The sequence below is a fragment of the Colius striatus genome, chromosome 7 (genome assembly GCF_028858725.1).
Source record: "Colius striatus isolate bColStr4 chromosome 7, bColStr4.1.hap1, whole genome shotgun sequence".
NCBI lineage: Eukaryota > Metazoa > Chordata > Aves > Coliiformes > Coliidae > Colius > Colius striatus.
Genome location: NC_084765.1, coordinates 28409232 through 28433794, shown reverse-complemented (window position 1 = coordinate 28433794; position 24563 = coordinate 28409232). Strand labels below are relative to the sequence as shown.

General features: G+C 37.6%; 1 protein-coding gene across 1 annotated transcript in view; it reads left to right on the top strand.

The window, feature by feature from the left end:
• Positions 1-532: 532 nt before the first annotated feature.
• Positions 533-24563, top strand: part of CIB2 (calcium and integrin binding family member 2) — a 40224-nt gene continuing 16193 nt past the window's right edge. The window contains exons 1-3 of the mRNA XM_010196290.2: positions 533-613; positions 9553-9587; positions 23793-23904. Of these exons, the coding sequence (XP_010194592.1) occupies positions 563-613; positions 9553-9587; positions 23793-23904 (198 nt within the window). The 5' untranslated portion in view covers positions 533-562. The remainder of the gene's footprint in view (positions 614-9552; positions 9588-23792; positions 23905-24563) is intronic.

Genomic DNA, 24563 nt, shown 5'->3' with positions numbered 1-24563 from the left:
GTGCCGGTGAGAACCAAGCACAAACCAGGAGGCACTCTTATCGGTGGGGAGATCAGCTGCAGAAACGTCGACTGTGCTCAGCTGGATTGGCTCTGGGGGTGTGTCTAACACAACCGCGCTACCGAGCGCAGCCGGCTGACGCAGAGCTGCTGTAAAGCATGAAGGTGCCGAGCAGGAGAGCCCTGAGGTCGCGGAGTGAGCAAGAAAGCGAGCCAGTAGACAGCTGATTTTTTTTTCTGGTACTAGCTACTGGGGTTTTACTCTATAAGCCTCTTAAAAAGCATACAAAAAAGTGGGAGAACGGCATCACTGGTTTGGGGCCATACCTGCCTGTGATTTTAACGCTTTCCTTTCCGGCACCCTCGAGTCCAGCCTTTGCAAAGATTTCCTAATACTGCGTCCTTCCTCACTGGACGGGTACAGTCAAAACCAGTTCAATGCAGGCTTTAGGATTCTTTCAACACATTCACGCAGTGTACGTGCTCTAAATGCCTACAATACAGAAGAATCCAGCTACATCTAATGGGATGCATTTGTATAAGGGAAGAATTCCTCATTTAAGATGGGTAATAAGCAAACGATATTTACAGATGAACAGCTAGATGCCTACCAGGTAAGAAATCTTAGTTTGCATTAGGAGAAGGAAAAGAGTAATCTTCATATGTTTGTGGGGTATTTTTTTGTTTGTTTGGTTGGTTGGGGAGTATTTTTCCAAATATAAATCAAAATTTCACGTGTAGCCTGCATGCATGTATTCTATTCCTTCCAGCAATTGTAGTTGTATTCTAAGACTAGGTTGTTAAATATACTGTATTTAATTCCCTTTTCTATATGCAGGGGAAGGAGTGAAATCCTCAGGATGTGGACTAGGATGCAGGGGTTAAGACTCTGACTAGCCTGACGATGGGGATTTTTTTGTAGAATCTTTCTATTGAGTGTTTTGTAAAGAAGGAAGTGTAGCAGTGACCACGTTTTCAGTCACTGAAAAGGGGGTGGGGGGAAGGACTTGTCTGTTTTCAGTTCTCCTAAGGATAAGAAATATGCTTAATGTAATTCCAGAATAGGTTTCATTATGCTTGCATCCACTCCTGGATGACAGTTTCATACCTTGATAGAAATATGCACTTAATGTCCAGGGATAGTTTATTGGTACTTCTTTGTTTACTTCACATGGATACAGCTGAGTTTTTAATAGGATAAAAATAAAATTCCACTTTTCAGTGATGTTTCATCACTCTGCAAGTGACTGAAATGTCTTGCAGGAAGCTATCTGCTATCTTGAAAAAGCTTTGGAAAACACAGTGAGGCAGTATATGGAATGTGCAGAGGAAGGAGGCATCTGACTGCCCATTATGAGATGCAGGCAGGGCTGTCTGCATTACTCTGTTCCCTTACACAAAGTAACAAACATAGAATTAGCAGCATAGGAAATGAACATGTAGTTTATTTTGTGAAAGCAAAGGGACAGATGCAGTGCACATAGCGAACCTTTTTCTTTTGTTTTTTGTGGGGTTTTTTTTATCTGTGATTTTTTTTTAAATAGCATTTTTCTTTGCAATTACGACTAACATGGACTTTTCACAGGTGCAGATATTTAGCCCCAGAGAGCCAGGCTAGGGATATATGCTAAAATGCTTCAACATGTTGTCCTGTGTTGAAAGTAAGGCATAATAAAGTAAATGCTCTTCCTAAATTCCTAGCCTTTTTCTTGTTGTTGTAGAAAATGTGAAAATTGAGCTTCTGTAACTTGCACTTTATCACACATCTGACTCTCACAAGTAGTCTGTCACTGTAATGTATTAGTCTAAGTTAGTTGTCCTAGACTTAGCCTAAGAGCCAAAAAAGGTTTTTTTACATCCCTGCTGGATAGGCAAGAGGGAAATTAAAGATCTGTAAAACAGCAATGTCTGCGTTCTTACTACCAATAAAAGTGAACACAGAACAGAGCCCAACTGCAATGAAACAAAACAAAATCCAAATGTAATTAATGTTATCTTCTTGACATAAACTGGCAAATGCAAGAGCTGAAATGTCATCCCTAATTCACTGCTCGTCATCCAGAAATTGCCTTGCTTTAATGGCTTTTGCAGCCCCTGCCTTTCATAATGCTGGGTAATTGATCTCAGAGCCTGGCAGTACTTAGGCCCAGTACACTGAGTCAGCCTAAGGGATTTCTCTGTTACAAGTGGACTTGTATGTAGTTCATTGGTATAGTGCTAGATGTTTTTCTAGTAGTAGTAGCACCTGTTTTATATGGTTGGTACAGTAAATTAACAAGTTTCAGAGTAATAATCTCCAGAATGTGTCAGGAATATTAGCTTCATGGCTGTGAACAATCAGGTGAAGTCTGTCTTTTGATGGTGGTTTCCCTCAGATCCATTAGTTGCATACCTCTTGTATCTTTTAGGCATGAAAATCCTGGGCTTACTGCTGTAGCCGTCCAAATAGAGCTCTTACCTCTCCACTGCATTCTGGGAGAGTATCCAGTTGCTGTAATGCAGTCTGAGCTGTTTGACTTGGAGTTTCCTATCTTATCTGCCTTTTTCTTATTTGTGTAATTCCTCCAGAACGGAAAAAGGCAGAATGAGGTAATGGCTCTCTTAACTTTTAAAATGCAGATTTTTAATTTCTTGAACTGGCAGTTGAATTGCCAGGTCTTCTGAACACTGTGTACCAGGGTGCACTTTGCAACAGTCTGTTTTGCACATTTGTAACTGAGTATGCAGCCAGGCATCTATATGTAAATTGCTTTTACAATGGTTCATTAATTAATTTTCTTCCTGAATGTGAACAAGACAACTTCTTGCGTGTCTTTGAGTTGGTAGCGTGCTCTTTACAATAATACCCAGGGTTACAGTGTCCATGGCATTGGTATGGCAGAAACAAAAGAGGAACCTTAATCTTTTTTCATAAAATCTTTTTTTTTTTTTTCTACTTACCCACAGTTCTTAATGTAAGACTGCTCAAAACTTCACTCCCCTCATGGTTAGACTTCTAATTTTTTTATTTGATTATATTTCTGGCTATTGCATTATGTGGTTTTAAGTTCCACTGCTTTTGTCTTTAGCACAAATTGCTCTGAGCTTATAGCATTTAAATACTACTTTAGCAGTGGAATTTTGGGGGTTTTAATGCCTTACAATTTAAGCACTTGTTCCACAGGAGACACAATAATATGAAAAAGTGAGAAGTCCATGTGCTTAAAGTCTGGTAAAACCATGTTGAAGTGACTTTGGTTTTCGGGAGTAAAAATTAAGCTGCAGAAAAATCACAAAAGCTGCTTGAAGAACTAGTGGACATAAATCCCATATCATTAATATGATATTAATGAAATAAAATAACCTTATTTGATTTATCTAAACTTTTAAAAATGCAGGTTTGGGGGTTTTTTCTGTCATATTGAAGAGTACTCAGTATTGAGAGACCTCAATGTTTTTAATAGACAAGTGTTTTAACTATTCTTCATTAAGACTAGTGATGAGTGGCCAGTTGAAACTATTTAAAATATGTATAATTAGATAATTGGACTTGATAGCATTAAATCTCTCATGGCTGTTCTGAATTTGAAATAGGTAGATGCAAATTAAAGAAAGTCTGAAAAGCTGCAAATTTTCTAACACCCATGTTGTCATATCACCTGTTATTAAGATAGTGTTCTAGTCGGCAGCTCCTGAAATTTTCTTAAGCTTAATGAAATGTTTTGGAAGTCAAGGCTTCTGCAAGCATTGCTTTCTTCACTAAGATTCACCTCGTTTCAGAAGTTAGACTTGCAGAAATCCTCAGTAGAATTCACTTTCTTACTTCTTAGTCCCTTAGAATACTTGACTATATGTGGGGTTTTGTGGGGTTTTTTTTTGTTTGTAGTTTTTTTTTTACATAAAATGCAACATCTAACCAAGATTTAGCAAGAAAGAAGTATTTCATTGCAGTCAATTAATATTTTTAATTTTAATCTTTTACAAATTGTGTGTAGATTTTGGAGGTCAAGTCTCATAACATGTAAAGAAAATGAATGGTAATTTTGGAGGTTTTTTCAATTATGCTGTATTAAGATGCTTGAAGCAATAGAAAATACAAGTGTACAATATAGTGTCATCAGAGCCATAAGTAAGGATCAGCACACTGCATTTCTCACTGATAAACAGTTATATTGAGTAGGAAATGCACAGAAGCTGTCTTTGGAGTATGTGCAAACTACTATACTGTTCAGTCAACCCTACTGCCTTTTCTGGTCTGAATTTTATATGATTTTGATTTTTTTTTTTCTTAGTAGACAGAAGCTAGAGAATATTTAGCATAAATAATTTATATTGGATATGACTGGGTTTATTGCAAGCCATTTCTTTTTGTAATAGTTCATTAACGGGATTATTGACATTATTTAGTGCAACCTCAAAATAAACTGATGTTTATTCTGGCCATCTTCTAGGTAATATTACAATAAGAGATAGTAATATGAGATGATGACTTGGTGCTTTTACATAAGAATTTTCTTCTTAGAGCTAACTTTTTTCCTTTCATTAAAATTCTACTCAGTGGTGTTCAACTGTGTTTCATGAGTTATGCAAAACCAGATGAAACAAGTTACGTTACGATCTGTCAAGAAATATCATTTGTAAGGTGAAACTAGGTCATGAAACTATCTTTTGATTTAAAAAGCTGTGCTTAATCAGAATTGCTGATGAAAATGAACCCATTCCAAAATACAAAAGGTATATTTTTCTCAGGTTCTCTAGGATCTTCTGTAAAAAGTATTGCCACTAATGTGCAAATTTAGGTAGCATACTGGAATGAGATCTTTCTGAAATTATCCTTTAGTCAGATTCTGGTTTCAAAATTACCATTTGTGCATATATAGACTGAACAAAATTAGATTTGTTGAGTTTTTCTCCCTCAGTCCTTACTAATGTGTAACCATTTTTACACTCATGTTGCAATATAATTATATAAACTGGTTCTTGTAGCTGCAGATTTTTTTCTCCTGCAACTGTTTTAGTTGTTCTAAAATACATATATTGTTGCAAATAAAGACTATGTGAAAAGATCTCTGATGTTCTGAGGCAACCAACATTTTTAAAGATAAGTCCATATACTAATGCTGCTGTTAATGCAGCTATTAACTCCGACAGCATATTTTTAATGTTTAAATCTGAATTCACTGAAGTACCGGCACAGCTATGTGACTTAGACTGCTGCTGGTCTCATAGACTTCCAGTAACTCTTTTATATTTTTACAGTGATGAAAATATATCCACACCTTGCTCAGCTATATGACTATAATCTATCTTGATTTGAGGATACTGTCAAAGTTCTTGTTAGTTGTTGACTTACTTTATCTATGGCTTGCTGGCTTCTATTTGAGACTGTGTTTTTCTAATTTGGGGGTATTTTGTCTTGCTAAGACTTTTATATTATTTCTTTATCTTTCAAATTTTCAATTTGAGCTGTTGTGAGATCAGAATAAGCCTGCTATCATGTAATTCTGCCTTTTATATACGTAATTTCATATGTATTGTTTTAGAGGTAAAATATGCATTTAACAGGTTTAAGAAATATTGTTTCACAGTAGCTTTACATGCTTGAGCATTGCTGTTCTTTCATTGTTGCTGTTCTTTTCTGTAGCAAAGTGTTTTGCTTATCTATGTGAAATTAGTTTTATTTAATATCTGCTTTATGCACAATGATGCTTCTAAAACTGGTAAGTGATAACCTTTCATTCAATGGACTCTGCTGCTATTCATAAGCAGCTCTGATATTGGCACTGTATCCCATAGAACAAATTATCTGTGGTCTGGTTTGGGAGCCATGCTTATTGTTATACTCTGTATGTACACTTCAATATCATCATTCTTATCACAATTATATCTGTTTCTATTTTTTATTCAAATCCCCATAGAACTAAATATCCAGCAGAATGTCTCTAGGAGCTTGCATTGACCCTACTTTACAAGTAATGTTGAGTGACTTGCAGAAAGTCACACTACCTTTCAAGAGTAAAGCCACCCATAGAATCTAAGTACATCAGCTATCTGACTCTTTTCTCAGCGAGATATCTTAAGAACCTCTTAAGTTACCTAAATGCCAGATTTGAGAACTAATTCCCATTATACAAGCTAGTGATCTCACTGAAATAACAGGGAACTTCTGTCTTTATTATATTCACTTTGCTATACGTGAGGAAGTTAAGTAGATAATTGTGGATTTAAGTGATAGCTCACCTCCAAAAAACCGGTCATGATCTTTATGTTATGTAATTAACTTCATTATTAAGGGCACAAGAACAGACTAAGTGAGACAGTTAATCTTAGAAATGGCTCATGTATTTTCTCAGGTGCTGGAGTAAGTACCTTTTCAGTGCAAAGGCTCTATGCTAAATAACCCAAAAGTTCCAAGTTTTAACAGGTTTTCAGGCCACTTCGTAGCATTAGAAATAAAACATATTTCAGGGTAAATTCTTGCCAGAGGTCTTGAACTGATAAGGATTATAAAAACTCCAGTGTCATTTATTTGTTTAATATTTAGTTTGTGCTTTTCTAGCAGAGCTCCCAGTGGCTTTAGTGTCTAGACAGGTTAAACAAATTGCTTTTTAAGTTCATAATAAGCTCAAATGCAGTCCATATAATAGCAGATGTTTCATGGTATCTCTGGCTTGAAAGATGATCAACATAATCATATGCATAAATGACAAATGCTTTCCAGGACCTGCTTCACCTTTCCTTATGAGGGATTTAGTTTAACTCGAGCGTGCTATTTATTGTCTATCACTCTGTATTTTTGTATGAATGAAGTAGCCAGAAGAAAATTGGATGATTCACCTCCGTGTTTCTTTGGTCTTTAGTTAAATTGAAATTAAATTTCAGGAGTTCCAGCAACTGTAAAATGTAATTATGTTATTGAGACTGTTGTTCCATTGTGACTTCAATCCAACTTTGGCCTGTGCTTTCAAAAAAAAAAAAAAAAAGGCAATCCTCCACCTCTTTCCTACCATCCAGAGACGCTTGTTTTAGTTGTTTTAGCACTGCTGATACTATATTCTAAGCCATGAACAGGAAATGATCCAAGTTGGAAAAGAAACCATTTTTGCTATGTTAGCTTCCAAACAGAATAGTTTCGTCTCTCAGGGTTCTTTGCTGCAGTTATACTGCTCATCATTGTGAAGTCCACATAAAGGAAGAAAGAGGTAGAAAAAAGAAGCTGAGAAGCAAAAGAGATGGCTGGACTTCCTTTTCAGAGGTAGTTTGAGACCATGGCTTATGCGTTTGCCATTAGGTGACTTAATGGTAAAGCATTTCTTAAGTGGTGTGTATGATCTTGTTGTGGGTCAGAAATATAGGCAAAGTCACAATTAATTTGTGGTACTCTGACCCTGAGTAGCTTGAAGATCTCTACAAGTGCTCTGTGAAACCACTGTAAGTTGAGATTTGTTTTTGTTAATACTCCTTATCCCTGATGCAGTTCCATGTAATGGGCAGGCATAACTGGAATACTGCAGTCAGTAACAATGGTAAGGCTGATACTTGCCTTTTGTTATAAAGGTTTTAAATATCAGTGTTTTATACATTTTATTAGGTTGGTTTATTTTAAAAAAAGGCATACAGTAGTGTTTGTCAAAGTTGTGAGGTGACTCAGATGTTAAAATAAAAACCCTGCTGTGCAGACCTTCAGTGAAAAAGGTTTATGATCTGACTTCTTAATATTTCTTTCAATGGTATTTTTGCATGATTTCTACAAGATAAAGGATATCTCTTCTTTTTCATCTGTTATCTCCATTTGCATATCAGTTCCCTGTCATCTTTCTAGTTAAGTAACAGTGTCTGCTATTTACTCAAGCCTATGTAATTACAGGATGATTGCTGCTGAGTGCATCACAATTATTTGAGAGATGGAAGCATCCTTAGGTGACAGTTTGACCGTTAAGTGATGCATGTGCTGGAATTAATGAAGAGTTAACCAGTTGACTCCTATTTCATTTTGTGCAGTTCCAGACAATGTGACATCAGTGTCAGCAGCTCACAAGGTGCTTCCTATTCTGGTACACAATACACTAAAAGAAGAGCAGCTTCTCCTACCACTTTATATGGAGGAGAGCAAACAAACTCAATAATTGATACCATGCAGGACTGATAGCGTACCTGGATACCCGAGACAAGCTGTTTGACTGCTTCAGCTAGCAGTGATCATTTGCTTTTCCCCTCCTTGGAAGAAACAGGCATTTAGCCAGAATGAGTCTCAACTTAGGAAAAAAATGCTTTTTCACTGGTTGACTAAAGAGTGGGACTGGGAGAGTCCTGGTAGTTGTATGTGCTCTTGTGACTTAGCAAGACAGATGTTACCTTGTCACTAATTTAAAAATAGGATGTATTTTAAATACATTTACATTAAAGGAAGAAAACTACTAAGAGCTGAATTTTTAGGCAAATACCTTGCCACATCTGGACCTGAATGGTGGATAATCAGGAAGAATTTTGTGGTTTGATTGTTGTTACTCCTATATGTGCCCTCATCAGCCACTAACTCTTAAGACAAGAAGATGCATATTCTCTGAATTTGACCTAAGTGATGTTCTAAACTGATCGTCTGATATTTGATTGCCACCATTGTTTGTGATTTTTGCATGCAGGACAGATTTTGCCCTAACTATATATTAGAAAAGATAGTGGGGATTAAGGGATATTGCTGTTAATAGGATGGGACTGATCATTATTGTTTCTCACAGCATCTGAAAAGACAACCTGTTTTGTGACTGATGTAGAAATACATGAGACACCAACTACTTCATGGCTTATATTACGATTCTTTGATGAGGTGTGTCAATTCTTCTAGCAAAGAGCGGTTGTTCATAAAGAACGAATAAAACCCATATAAATGCAGTCACATCGCAGAGATGTTCAGAATGCAAGCAAATGCTTGTAAGCTCTTTAAAGTTCAGTGAGATCTACTTTGTGCTCTAGTAAGTTACTTCAAATTCTGTGATACCACAGGGAAAGCTGAATAGTTTGCCTGCTGTTTGAAGCAGGAACTGTCCTTTTATCCATGTTCTTAATGTACAGGAATTGGCAGCCTTTGCCAAAATGACCGTAGTGCAAAGTAATTGCTAGCAAAAAGTGAGTAATAAGTAAAAAGTAAGTACATGTATTTTATTATTAAATCAGTTGTCTATAATAGAGGAATACTCCAAGTTATAAGGTAGTTGTGATCATCTATTTATAGCTTTCTAGATTCAGTTATCGAGTGTTTTTGGCCTTACTTTTTTGCTATAACTTTGCTTCTGCTCTGGTCATTCTACACAAGAAGTATTTCAGCAAATGATTTTACTCCTGAAGTTTCACATTAATGTGTTTGGGTTTTTTTACTGACAGCCCTGTCTTAGGATATTTTTTAGTTATTTTATAGTGCATATTGCTTTCTGAGCCAAAAATAGATGGTACACAAATTGCATCTTGAATGTTTTTCTGCCAGACCTGAGTTTTCTTCCTGAAGGTTGAAAGACAATTCTTTGCAATTGTTTTCAATATTTCTGTAGTACAGTAACACATTTTGTTTTTTTAACAGGATTGCACGTTCTTCACTCGGAAAGAAATTCTTCGGTAAGTTAGTTGTATTAAATTTTTCCTTAGTGATTCATATGGAAAGGACTAAATTCTTTTAATGACTTGAGGGGAAACCAAATAAAGCCAGTTATTCTGCATGAATGAAGGAGTGATTAAAATTAAGATACACTTCTATAAATACGTATAAGGAAATAGCAGTTAACTAATGTCAACATCATAGACTTTTCTAGGGATAAGCAATTGAATTAATGAGAGTCAGTCGCCTTCTGTGAAAGATGCTGCTTTTCTGCTCAGGTACACTAAGTGAGGGCACATCCTTCAGTCAGTACAGGTTTTGGTATGGACTTAAGTGTGGGGAAAATTGGTGGAACTTACACAGTAGAGTGCTGAAAATGTTTGTTTCTGTACAAACTTTCCTTACAGAAAGTAATAAAGATTAAGATCGCAGTTTGTCATGGAAAGGACTTCGATATTTTCAGTATTGATGGACTGAGCCAAACTTAAGTAATCTCTATCTATGTATATGCTGACTTCTCATCCTGAATCTTGTCATGGATTCTTGGTCTTCTAACCATTCTGATTAAGAATCCATAAAAGTATGACATAGATCTTGTCCTGTCAATATACCTGGTGGTTTTTTTTCTGAGGATTTTTGCCCTATTATGGAGTGGGAATAAATATGTGATACGTATTTAGACCTAGAAGCTCATAATGCTACAGGATTCTCAAATTTGAATAGCTTTGCAGACATAAGAAACCTTTGTTTTCATAAACATGACTCACTGCTTTGAGAACATGTCTCTGAGACATGTTCTTTGCCCTTGCTCTCTTGCTGTTAAACATCAGTAAGACTGATGTTTGATAACTATCAAAGGAAAAGCTAATGGCGTGACTTTGAGTGAGATACAGGCTGGCTTCAACAGAGATATTGGTATCCTCAAAGCAAGTCAAGGCTTCACAAAATTGTATTGCCATAGCACAGATGTAACTTCTTTAGCATAGCTTTCCTCAGCTGTGAACCTTGAGGAATGGTGTATAATGGTTAGCTGTAAGAAAGCATCTATAAACCAGGCCAGTAATGAAATAATAAAATACCATTGTATGGTAGGCAAACAGGATTTTACAGTGTTGTGAAATCTGTCTATGAAATAAAGTATCGACAAGTTCTGTTTTCCTTTTGGGTTGCAGTGGATTAAAAAAGTATTTGCAGAAAATGAATTTGTCATGGGCAGCTTTGACAAGGGAGATAAACCTGGCTGAAATGAACTGGTATTTCTGTATGGAATTGTCAAAATTTTCACATGCATTCTTCAGCTTTTCTTGACATATGAGACTGAGAGAAAACGTACCTGAGGTTGGAAATGAGGACACTGAAGACTGTTTCAGAACATTCTAAAAATAACAATTGAGAGATATGTGTTTGCAAATATTTTTGTGTATACCAGTGTTCTGGGGTTCAATTCTGGTATATGCTATATGCCAAGACTTTATTGCACACAAGACCTTTGGCAATGCTAAAAACAGATCACAGTTGATTCAGTAAGTAAGAATACTCCTTTGACCTGCAGGACTGTTGGCAGCATAAAGGAATATCTGAGTATGGATCTTGATTTCTCCTTTGATTGAGGCAGATTGTGCAGTGCTACAAATTCCACAGTGCTGGACAGAACACTACCTGTATCTCTTTCCAAACTATCATTTGAAACTACGTTTCCAGACAGATGATTTGTCACATCTTTTCAATTACATGGCAAGTGTGGTGTAGAGGAGGTCACTGTCAGTCATAGGACATGATGATAAATGAAGCAGCATTGAATTGTGGAAAAGATTCTCCTGCTTTTGAAAAACAAGTGGATGCTTCTCTAAGTAAGTTTGACGTGGGGACTATGGGTGGAATGGACACTGGAGAATTAGAAACTCCTGTTTACTTTCCTGCTTTGTCAGTGGTTTATGTAAGCAATTGAGTGCATTTGACAAATTGACACTGTAATTTGTCTGTGTTTACCTACGCTTAGTATTTTTGTGCCTTCCAAGTATGAGGTTAATATTTCCTTTGTCATGTTTGTTTAGATTGCAACTAGTTTTACATTGAACTAGTTTTACATACAGTATGCTGTAAGTGATCTTAGTTGTAGCTTGTACATTTTACAAAAGCTGTTCTGAATATTTGTTTAGGTTTATGCTATCTCTGGTGTTATTGTCACCTGTTAGACCTGGTCATGTAAATAGAACAATTAAAGGACAGTGAAGCATTGGATGTGACCTAATATTTAAGTTTAAAAAAGCCTGATAGATTTTTATGAAGTGCTGTTTCTCTTCAAAGCATAGATATGTAAATTAAGAGTTTTATCTTGGTTTTCTTTTCTCTCTTTGTTAACATAAAAGGGCATGAATGATGCCAATGATAACTCCCCAAATGGTTATAACTTGTTCTGTAATAGAAGTGTAGCAACTTCCAATAAGAAACATTTAATGGACCTCAGCCCGAGTACTGTGAAAGCCTAATAAGACAGTTTGTGTTTCACAAGTGAAGTTGTAAGGAAGTAATCGATTTCCTGAGAAGAGAAAAAAGCATGCTGTTATCCCCTGGTCAATTACCATTTAACTGAGTTGGGAACATACTATATCAGTAAGAGGGAAGTATGTACTGTTGTGCATTTCTTCATGTGCTGCAGAATGCTCTCATGTGATATGGAGGAAGTGCAGGTCCATTTCTGTTTAGGCTCAACTGAATTGCTTGTGAAGCTCTCAAGTTCAGTGAAAAAACTCAGCAAGGAGTAGCTTTACCAAAAATGAAGTGAATAGTTCTTTGACAGAAGGCAGTCAGTCTGCTTGGCTCATCATTCATTTGCATGAATGTTAGTGAGGACCCGAGGGAAGGGGCACAGTTTTGTGGGTGGGGATGAGGGCATGAATATGACAGCTCCAATTTAAACTGATGTCAACGAGCTCAAGATTGCAATTAGGTGAAATGGACTGAATCAGCTCTCTGAGGGATCAGATGAGTACTAAAGCTGGCACAAGAGCTGGACCAAGCAACTGCAACTGAAAACAAGGAAAGGTGAGATGAGCAAGACTTGCCATTTCAGTACCAGTAAGGTGCTTAGTTTTAGTGTGCAAGACTTTGGTACCAGCGTGAACTTCAGTCAACATAAAAGCAGGCTGCAGTCAAAGGGATTGAGAATTCTTGATGGGTAATCTGGGTGTGTATAAAGTGCAAATTATCAGGAAATAGTACAATTTATGAATTTTATGTGAAGAAGGGACATAGAATACTGAAAATGGATCAAGGAGAGAGAAAGACAGACTACTGCAGAGGCAAGCCTGCCTGGTAAAAGAGAAAAATAGAAGCCACAGATCATTATCAGTTTTTGATAGCTGTTTATCACTAAATACACTCTTAAGTCTTTAATAAAGATAGTATAATTTTGAGAACTGATTAACACAACTAAGAAGCTTTACATGTGGGCCCAGGGTGAGAACATATTAAAGAATGTTGAGTAATGTAGATGTGTTGGTTATCACTAACAGAAAATGTTATCTGGAACACTTAAAGTGTAGCTGACAAATTTTTAGAGCTGTTGCTGATTTTAATGGTAGGTGTGTTAGGGCTTTGAAAATACACCCCACTTTTCTTAAGGAGAATGTTGAAGTTGAATTAATGTGTATAACTTCAGGACACAACTTTGTTGTACAAGAGGATGCCAGAACACTCTGGTAGATAATCAGTTTTTAAGTGCCTAGGACATAATACATGCTCTGAGGAAGCCGTTGCATATTTGTTAAAAGCAAATATCTTCCTTTGAGTGGCTGCTCTTGTGGATAAGAGAGAAGAAACAGATGCAATGTATCTTTATTGTGGTGAACACTTTTATATATTACTGTATGTGTAGTCTTTTACTATCTCTATAAGTGTGCTAAGCTTTTGGCTAAGATACTGTTGAACACAGAAAAATTGTAAGAATTACAAGAAACCTTGAGGTGAAGAGAGTTACAGATACTGTAAAGATTGAATTAACTTTTTCATAGAATCATAGAATTGTTACAGTTGGAAAAGACCTTTGGGATCATCAAGCCTAACCACTAACCTAACACTAAACTAGACCACATCCTTCAGGACTTCATCTGTGCATCTTCTGAACATCTCTGTGGATGGTGACTCCACCACCTCCCTGGGCTGCCCATTTCGATGCCTCATAATCCTCTCAATGAAAAAGTTCTTAATGTCCAATCTAAACCCACCTGACACAACTTAAATCCATTTCCTAGTGTTTTGTCATTTGTTACTGGAGGGAAGAGATTGACCCCCACCTCCCTACAACTCCTCTTCAGGTAGTTGTAGAGGGTGATCATGCTCCGTCTCAGTCTCCTCTTCTCTAGACCATGTACAATATATTGTAGAAATAAGAGATGAAAAATGAACAACAAGATTTTCACAGTCAGGTACTAAGAACTGAGAAAAATTTGCAAGTACAGAATGCAGTGTAACAATATGGGCAGAAGGTTAGTTGATCTAATCAAATGGAGCATAATCAAAACCTGTTGATGCTCTTGCAAAAATGAGAAACATAGTTCTAGGATGCATTAACTTCTACATTGTATATAAAATGAGAGAATTCCATTCCAGTCAGCATTGTTGGACCTCAGTAGGAATAGACTGTCCAGTTTTGGGCATTATTATTCAAAAAAAGATTTGTTGTATGGGAAAATGTCCAAAAGAAAGGAAGAGGAAGAAATGACATATGAAGAAAGGTTGGAAAAAACTATATTCATAGCAATGAATCTATTTGTACAATGTGCCTCTCGTGTGATTGTGAGAACAAACAGTTAAGTTGTCTCTTATAAGGCAGCATTTCTCTTATTCAGTTGTGTAAACCTGATTTTATAGCAGACAAGCTTTTATTCCAGTTATAATGCTGATCTGTCAGCTAGACCATCTGTTTCTGTTTCCCCTTGTAGACTAGTACAATTTGGCAAATACCCAGGCATTCAAGCACAGATAGATGTTCCTGGATGTCTGTCCTAGCCAAAAAGCACAAAGTCTGTTGTATAGCTTGAGACTGACAACCTAGCTAGGTAACTGCTGGGAGACTATGGCATTAAATTACCAAGCTGGGCACCATCTGGATAGTTGTCAAATTTTTGAACCTTTCATATACAAAAATTCCTAATTCCTTTGCATTCTCCTCTCTGCCTGTTTCTTAGAATGTTTTCAGTGGGTGAAAGGTCAGGTGCAGAGGACCCCTTCTAGGCAGACCAGCTATATGCTGCATTTCAAGTCCAAAACCTGCCTGAGAGTTACCTTAGGGAGATAAGCAGTGCTTTCCTCCGAGAGACTGGAAAGCCTTCCTTATAAGGGAGCAAAAGCAGCAAACTGCTTCAGTGGCATCTCCTTGTGGATCAGGTTGCTATGCAGCTGAAGGGAGGGGTTAGAACACAACTCCTGTTTTTCTAACATCTCGACTTTCAAAAAGTTTGGGATTTGTATGCAGAAATGGGAAATTCCCATATTGTCAGCTTTGGGAAAAAAATGTGCCTGCCAAGAGAATAAAGTTTTGGAGAACTCTGTGTTCTGGAAATTTCCCGAATGTGCAAGAAACCACATACAGGAACAATATAAGTCCCAAAGCTGCTATGGATCTTGTTACTGTTTCTATTCGTGTTGCTAATAATGTTTCTGTTATTCTTTACAAATGAAAAACAGGCTTCTAGACATTTTTTAATCTCCTTATACCATATTATGTTTTTGTCAGCCTGCATTTGTTTTGCTAGGCTCAGGTGAAGACAAAATCTTTCCCTGATGCATATTGTATCTGGAGTACTGGTGCAGCGTATCTAGTTCTGGGATCCCCAGCATAAAAGACATGGCTACTGGACAGAGTCTGGCAAATGGGCAGTAAAGATGGTTAAGGAACTTGAGACTCTCATATACGAGCAAAGGCTGAGAGAACTGAGATCTGAGGGTGTTTATGAAGACAGAGCTCAGTGAAAGGACAAGCTGAAACACACAAAGTTCTCTGAAATAAAGCACTTCTTTTGTTTGTTTGTTTGTGTTGTTTTGGGTTTTGTTTTGTTTTTTTTCTGAGAGTGCTGGAGTACTGGAACAGGCTGCCCAGAGAGGCTGTGGAGTCTCCACTCTTGGCAATGTTTAAAAGTAGTCTGGATGTGCTTCTGGGTAACCTCCTCTAGGTGCCTCTTCTTGGCAGGGGATTAGACAAAATGATCTCTGGAGGTCTTTTGCAAGCTCACTCATTCTGTGATTCTTTGGATCACCAGTGGAGAAGAGGCCTGTTTGCAGGTTTGTTAGTGCTACTTCAAGAAAGAAAAAAAATACTATGAACTGCTTTTATCTATATTGACTAAACATCACATAGTTCGTGAATAGCAGCTGCGTGTATTGAATGAAAGGCAAAGCCTTCTTGGCTAGGTCTTTTAGAATAAGTTCATGATTTAAACTGTCTGCCAAAAACATTTATTGTGTAGAATTTTTAAATTTTACTCCAGATTACTTAGGAGGATATTAATTTCATATTGTCTTGAATTAATTTGTACTGCTTCATTTTGTGTTACAGAGGTGAAAGAACACATGACATGTTAACTGAAAGCTGGGAAAAGGCTCATCTGTCCAACTTTTCATCTTATGCTGCCTTTTTACAAATCTGGGGGGGGTTGTGTCCAGTTATTTTATTTTGTTGCTATAATGAAAATAATTTCAACTGAAAACCATAGAAGAGACAAAGCATATAAGTAACAGAAATACAACAAAATTATTTCACCATTCAGCTCTTCCTGGCTGTATTTCTCACTATTCTTTGTTTTTTTAACCTTTTGTCAAAGTGTGTCAATTTAGTGAGTCGTGTCTCCAGTTTCTATCTGATAGCTGAGCCTTCAGATGAGGCATCAAGTTTCCCATCACTTTGGTTTCAGCTTCATATGGTAGACCCCTTTCTCTAATAGGCTGTTTAAACTTTTGCCACTCTTGAGGCAGTAATTCACTAAGAAGTTGCTGCAGCACAGAGATTTATGCCACAGTTACCGTGTTTAACATTTAACTTGTTGCAAAAGGAATTTGTAACTCAGTGACATAAATCTGAGACCCTGAAAGTTCTTTCCTTATCAGTTCCAGAGTTTCTTAGTCCCAGGCTAAAGAACACCCTTCTCTTTGAACTATGGCAACTTTTTCTTGGTATATGGCAGTCTTATGGATATAGGTGTGTCTGGGCTTGTTCCAGAGCTCTTCAATCACAGGTTTGTGCATCTGCAATAATATCACTATGAGATGAGAGTATGTGCACCTCAACAGTTTGCATTGGCAGGGGGCTAAAACCTATGTAGCATTAGATGTGAGTCAGTTCCCATCAGTGTCTTTGCATCAACGTGATGCATTCTTTCCTGCAAGTCTGTGTAATCCCACGTTGAATGTTGTTACTTCTTTTGCTTCCAGCCATCTGCATCTCCAGGGACTCAGAAGGGCTCATTGCTCAGATGAGTCTGTTTCCAGGGCTATGGATAGACTTGCCCTACTGATCTCTGGAAAGGTGAATTTTTCTTTGCATATTGCAAGAAGTCCTTCTCTGGCTCTTCTGTTCCACTCTGGTATCTGGACAAGAGCCTGTATCTTTGATTGTGGTGCATATCTGAAAGTGCAACAGAGAGCACTTCCCTGAACCTGCTGTTGACATTGTTTATTCCATTCTGTAGGGTCAGCCTCTGGTCAAGTTGTGACTGTGTATCAGCACTCACTGTTTTGCTTCATTGTTCAAGTTGAGCTGTTTTACTTGATTTTCTGTGAATATGTTGATCAACCTAGAATTTACTCTTTGGGATAGTCTTGACTGTAATGTTAATATCTTTGAATGCATTTCTGATGTGTAGGAATAAACAGCATATATATTACTGAATAAAAAAGTTTTCTGTTTACAACGTAAATCAAGTGAATGAAGACAGGACCAGAGTTAATGAGTGTCATGGTTTAACCCCAGCCGGCAACTAAGCACCTCACTTCTCCCCTGCCACTCTGCCCCCTCACACCTACTAGACCCAGTGAGATGGGGGAGAGAATTGGAAGAGTAACTTATGAGTTGAGATAAGGACAGTTGAACAGGGAAAGCAAAAGCCATGTGCACAGGCAAAGCAAACCAAGGGATTCATTCCCCTCTTCCCCTGGGCAGGCAGGTGCTCAGCCGTCCCAGGACAGCAGCTCCGTCACCCAGAACGGTGACTTGGGAATACAAACACTGTAACTATTAACGGCCTCCACTTTGTTCTCCTCTAGCTTTATATGCTGAGCATGATGTCCCATGGTCTGGGATATCCCTTGGGTCAGTTTGGGTCAGCTGGCCACCTGTGTTCCCTTCCAGCCTTCTGTACACCTGCAGCCCACTCGCTGGTGGGGTGAGGAGCAGAAAAGGCCTTGACTCTGTAAGCACTGCTCTATGTTAACTAAAACATCCCTGTGTTTCCAGCACAAATCCAAACCACAGACCCACACTGGATACTGTGAAGAACATTAACTCCATCCCAGCCAAAACCAGCACAATGAGATGTTTATTAGGTTCTAAAGGCCACTTTAAAGCCTCTACTTACTTCTAACCAATGAGCCATTACAAGCTTTTGTCTTTTGTTTTCAACACTCTCTTAGTGTAGAGTTCTTATTACAAAGGCAGCTCAGCCAGCTGTAATGTGTTGTCACTACATTTAATAGTGGTGATTTATGTATATCAAGCCAAGGAAGAACTGCTTTTTGTTGTAACACTCCCACTGATGACCTTGGGCAAAATTTTACTTTCTCTTAAGCTCAGTCCTAGTAAAGCCTTGTCCAGCAAATACCCACAGATTGTTACCCTTGTTGACTCAGGGTTGCTACATCCTTGAGAAGTGGAGATGGACTCTGACCCACCTTTTTACCATGTACTCTCAAGTGGAGAAGCTTTTTCTGCCCTTGATTGATTGATTAATTCAATAGTAAAAGTATACCGTCATTTACTTGCACAGGCAGTACTGCTGTTGCATCTGCATCAGTTACCTTAAAGAGCTGACTGAAAACTCCTGTGTTTTCAAACACATCAGTTCCCTAAACCTTACTGCAGTTTCATAATTGTTAATGCTTAGGGAGGGGAGGTGAGTAGATGGGTGGGACAAAAAGCCTTTCCTCTCTAGGTCACAGGTGTTGCTAGAACTCATGCAAAAAGGACTGTTTCATAATGAAATGTAGCTTTCTCAGAATCCTGGGAAAGACTGAGGGAGCTCTTATTTTTTTCAGCCTGTATTCTAGAAAATCTGGAATTTGAGAGAGTAGCAATCCAATTTGGCATGAAATTGTGCATGGTGTCCCTGAGAACTTTTCAGCATAAACTTTTCAGTGGAAAAATATATTACTATTTTTTTGTTTTTCAGTTGGGTGGGTTTTTTTTATTTTAAAGAGTAATGGAGCTTGTGCAACATAGTTAATGTTGGTTTTGGAATCTAAGCTAGAGAGGTCTTATGGCCTTTTTCATTGTGATATTACCTAACCATGCCATGCATTAAGGCTATCACAAATAGAGTTGCAGGATCCTTGCAGACAAAACCATGTGAAAGACTATTTTATTGATGTAATTTAGTTTGCAGGACTTGGATCACAGCCACTTCCTACAGACTCGTTTGGTTGCTTTAGTGTGAAATCCTCTCAGGTGGAAAGCTCTTGTTCCTACAGATCTTTGAGTGATTTAGTGAATTAATGGAAGAGTTAGTGGGAGGAGAACAGGATATCAGAGGTGTTTTCAAATCAGCTGTTAATTACTTGCACATTTCTGTATTCAGCCTCTGCCTTCCAACTCTAAGAGTGTCCTATTGAGTTTAAGGCAATATGCTGGGCTGTCTGTTTACTAGCACCTGGTAACTCCTTTCTGCTTGTCTTCAGAAATAAAGGAAAGACTTTAGCTGGATGGACCGGGAACATACTATTTCAACAGATTTCTGTAAATATTGTCTGCGTTGTGGATGTTTCTGAGTAAAACACAGGTGTTGAAACTGTACAAACTAACATGTATAGATAGGGACATATGTCTTACAGTAAGGATGTTTGGTAGGGGCAATTGTTTTCTTGCTTTGATTTTTTTTCCCCACCTCCCATACCTGAGTGTGCATTTTGTTTCCTGAGTCTGAAAATTGAGTTCTGTCAGCAGATGTGTTGTTCAACTCAATCCTTCTGTCTGTAACTCCTTGCAGAAAGGAAAGAGGAATTAAAATTTGTGGCAGCAAACTAAAGGAGTGTGTCGTTTGGCAATGTTTTTAGCAAAACCTAATCCCTTCTGAGAGATGTGTTGAATGTTTTCATAGAATCATTTGGAGCTTGGAGAAGACCTTTAAGATCATTGAGTCTAACTGTTAACCTACACAGCCACGTCTGAAATTAGTGTATTTACATTGTATGGAGGCAAAAATGAGCTAGGGTAGTTTGATTTTTTCTTGAAGGGATTGCAGAAACTCGATGCCTAAAGTGGTAGGAAAAGCACAACCTGAGAGAATGCATTAGTCTGGGGTAATTTTGCTTACTGGTGCCATCAGGTGGACAGACTGTAAGTGCATTGTCTACACAGGAGTTGGCCTTATACTAGAAGATAACAACTTAGTTGATATCTGTGGGACAAGAAAGGCAGTTCTATGATCTAATAAAAAACCTAACTCCTCAGCTAAGTGCCCTGGAATTAGCAATACAGTACTCTCCATTTGAAAAATCAAGTCCTTCTATCAGGTACTGGAGAGTTTAAATTAACTTAAGTATTACTGGGTTGTTTTCATTTTTGTGGATGAGATGGTGAATTCTGTCAGCAAGAAACGATGGATTTACTTCGCACTGAAATTGCACGTTCTAAAGAGAGTAAACCTTTGTCCTAAGAGATGGAATGTCAGTGAGCTGTGGCCATGCCCTCTTTGATCTCTCTCCTTCTAAGCCTCCATCAGTGAAATAAGATTGTTGCTTCACAGCAAATGGCATCTGGGATGCAGCATTGCAACGTCATGTGCCTTATGCATTATTTCTTTTGTTAGAATAATGTTGATTATTCTGTAGATACTGTTTAAAGTTTCTTGATTTAGTGAGCATTATAAGAAGCTTTAGTATTTCTATCAAAACAGTACTGAGTACCAGATCACTGTGAGTCACAGTGATGACAATGAAATGTTTGTTTATGTACCCATAATAAGTACTTCTTATTTGTCATATTAGTATTCCATCTCTATTGTAGCACTCTGTTATTCCTAGTGCTAAACTAACTTTAAATTGACACTGTTGTGGCTGTTTGTTTTGTTACTATTAACAGATGTTTATTCTTGTGATAAGCTTGTCTTTCAGTATCAAATACTTTTCCACACAGGTTTTCATCTTCTGTTGTATGCTTGTTCCCATTAGAAACTGACTCAACTATTTTTCCTTTTTTGTCGTTTTTTTCAGCAAAGAGATTTGTTAGGAGCTTTTTATTGAACGTTGCCTTGCATTTTACACTGACGTAACAAGCCTAGTAGACTATGAAACACAGGTCATTTTATTCCAGTTGCTCCCTTGTCTTCTGAAAGACATGGAGAACTCCTCTAAGATGCCCAGCTCTGTGCCTGTATTCATAGTTCTGTTGGAGGAGAAGAGCAGAGACAAGAAAATCTTGACAGTTAAAATATGCAGGCCTTGCCAGCCACTGTTTTGAAATGTTGCCCACAGTGGTTAAGCTGTTCCCATGATTGCTTTATTTCCATGAAGGCTGGAACACCATTTTAGCTTTTTAAAATAAAATACAAAAATCCTTAGATGGATATTTGATTTGAAAGGTTTGCTTTCCTTTAAGTGCTTTCAAACTGTTTTTCCTGTTGTATTTAGAGTCATCTTAGTAGCTGCTGTTTACAACACAAATCAGTTGCTGGAGTGGGAAATGGCAATTGCATCTTGAATTACACAGTATTTATGAAATATCAGAGTGAGGTATGGTAAACAGCTGAAATATGCTTAGATCAGTGGCTATTTAATTTCCTGTATGGCACAACGTATTGCTGCACAGTGTAAAAACTAGTTTCCTAAGAAGCAGACAAAAAACATGTTTCTGTGTTCCATTTAAGGTGTCACAGTGACACATCATAATCATTACCGAAGAGATGTTGAGAAAAGAGATATGCCTGTAGATTATTTTTCCTAGTTTTTAAAATTCATTATCCACATTAGTCTGAAATATCTCAGTTGCTTGTGGGACTGACAGAGGATGTTGAAGCTAAAGCTGGAAAGATGGAAAGTTGGTGAGGCCTTACTTCCTGTATTACTGGTTTGTGTTCTGCTGTTTAAAACCTGTTAAACTTTATTTGAAATTGTTAGCACACATAGTGAACAAGCTTGACTCTTTTTTTAAAATGAAAATGAGTCAGCAAATAATAAATATAGCTTTTTAATACATATAAATAATACTTGTGACCTATTGAGAGACCAGAATATTCTGTGTACCTAAGATGTGGCAAGATGAACCCTTTCTGTCCTAAGCAGTTTATGAATTTGATAGAAGACAAAGCTTTCACCTATAACAAAAATTACATTTTATAGTACCAGTAATTTTCAAAGTTTTCTGTGAACAGAAACTACTTTGTTGTAGGCGTCCGGAAGATTTCGGGTTGTAATGCGAGAGGTGGAGAGTACAGAAGAGGTGGGCACTGGGTGGAGTGAAAGGAGGTGTTTGTGTTAGCAGATAAAAGCACATGGTGTAAACAATTGGTTGGAATAAAGCATCATCCATACTGTGTATGTAGTGATCTTGTCCCCTCAGCGGGGGTGGGCTGAGTGATCCGTGTGGGCGGCCTGGTGATGTTGCCAGTAGCGGCAACGCTACTTAACCTTCCTTGCTAATCTCTTTTATACATACGGTGTTTCACAGAGGACTGTCAGGTCATACATTCATGCTAAATGTATTGATCTCTGAATATTTTTGAGCACTAAGATACAGATGTTCCCTCTCCAAACTTTTTGTGCTGTTATTTGACAGTGTTGGATTCTAGATACTTGTCTGCTAGAAATAGACATCACTAGAATCAGTAAACTTTGAATTAATCTCGCCAATATATGAATTACTTCAAGACAGGTAATGTTTTACTCACCAGACAATTTGAAATCCTCTGGTGAGTCTGTATCTGATACCATCTATTTTACTTGAAATATTTCTATTCCTAGTTTGAGTGAGCATCTTGGTGAGAATAAATGTGCTACCATAGCTTTAAAATTTACGTCCTGCTTAATTTGCTGTTTCCTTCACATATGGCTGTTTTCTGTTGGCCTTTGGGCTATCCTTTTCACTTTTTTGCCAGAGTATTTGAAGACAACAAATAAAGGATGGGATTAACACTTGTTAATTCAATTAATGATGGCATGTAATGTCTAATGTCATAGAGTCATTTGTGCAGATTTTGCCCAGGTTTTGCATGAGACTTAGACTTTTTATAATTTACTGGTGTTCAGCTTTCAAACCTTTAGAAACATCAATTGTTTCACTCCTTTCTCAGCTCACTTAGAACTATAACATAATACTGTTAACACACTAAGCAAGCTTTGGAGAGTGAAACTAGGTTTAAGAATGTTTGACTTGCATCTGTCAGGAAAAAGCACCTGTTTATCACCTTTAAAATATACTGGTTTGATGAATAAGCTGTGCCAAGAATGAAACAAAAGTCTGTGGGATGGAATGAAGTCAAAGTGTCTGTGTTCTGGTGATAGCCAGTGCTAATATTGTAAGACTAAATCTGCTGTGTTAATGAGGTACAGATAGGAAAAGGGCTTTTTTGATTCAGAAGTAAGGTCTCCCAAGGATACTGCTGTCTGTCACATCATAGTTGCATGTTATTTGGCTTTTAAATTCTTTGAGCAGTTAGGTTTTTTTCCATCCATAGTGCAGATAAACCAATAATCTACACTGAACTGTGATCCCTGGATTGTACACTGGTCTGGGCCTAATTCTTCTGTGCTTGTACCTATATGGCGCTTGAAGGTTACATACAGGTAGTGTGAAACACTGCTTCGTTACGCACCTCAAGTGATGCGTTTGTGTTTATAGCAGTTCTGCTGGATACCTCATCAAAGCCCTCTTTTTTTAAAAAAAGAAGGGAATTTGGTGGGCTCAGACTTGTGCACTAAAAATAATAACTAGAGCTGCAAGACAAATTTGTGTCTGATTACTGTATGAATGGAATTAGTTATTTAAAATTGGTTATTGGCTGTTTTTTTCTGCTTATTTACAGGTTGCACGGCCGATACCATGAAATGGCACCAAACGTTGTGCCCATGGACTATACAAAGGATCCAGATGTTAAACTACCTATGCAGCTTATAATAAACATGCCTGAGCTAAAGGTATCACTTCTGACTGCTTACAAACTATATCTTCTTAAGTTATATAGCTCACCTGCCAGAGGTTTTGCCAAGTGAGTTTGATATCCTGAAGGAATGTGGCATACTGAAGTCTTCCCCCTTCCAGTTACTGTTCAAGGGCAAAACCAGCCTCAGAAACTGGAAAATATTTAGGTGGATATCAGTCTTGCAGATAGTTGGAAGAGATGTTACCAGAAATGAGTAGGAAATAAAATGAAATCTAGCTGTCTTTCCACTTTCTATAACTCAATCCCAGTGGGATCTCTGTGTGAGGACCTGGTTAGAAATCAGTAGTTACTGTCTCAGTGTGTTGATTGGAAATTTGCCAGAGGTTTGCAGAACATTGCTGATCAAAAGTAACACTTTCCGTTCTTTTTTTTTTTCTTTTAATTTGTTTTAGTTATGTCAAATTTAGCCTAATTAGGAGATAGCAACAGAAATTTCAGACTGGAATATTTGAAATTAGATTTAAGACATAATTAGGCATCAAAATCAGTAGCCTGGGAGAAGCTGCTAGCACAAACAGACCTAATTAGGCCCTTAGGCTGTATTCTGAAGTATAGTGTCAAATTATGCAGTGGAGCTGAAAGCTGGGAATTGAAACACTCTCGTTGGTCTTTGTCTTACCTACAAGATCATGG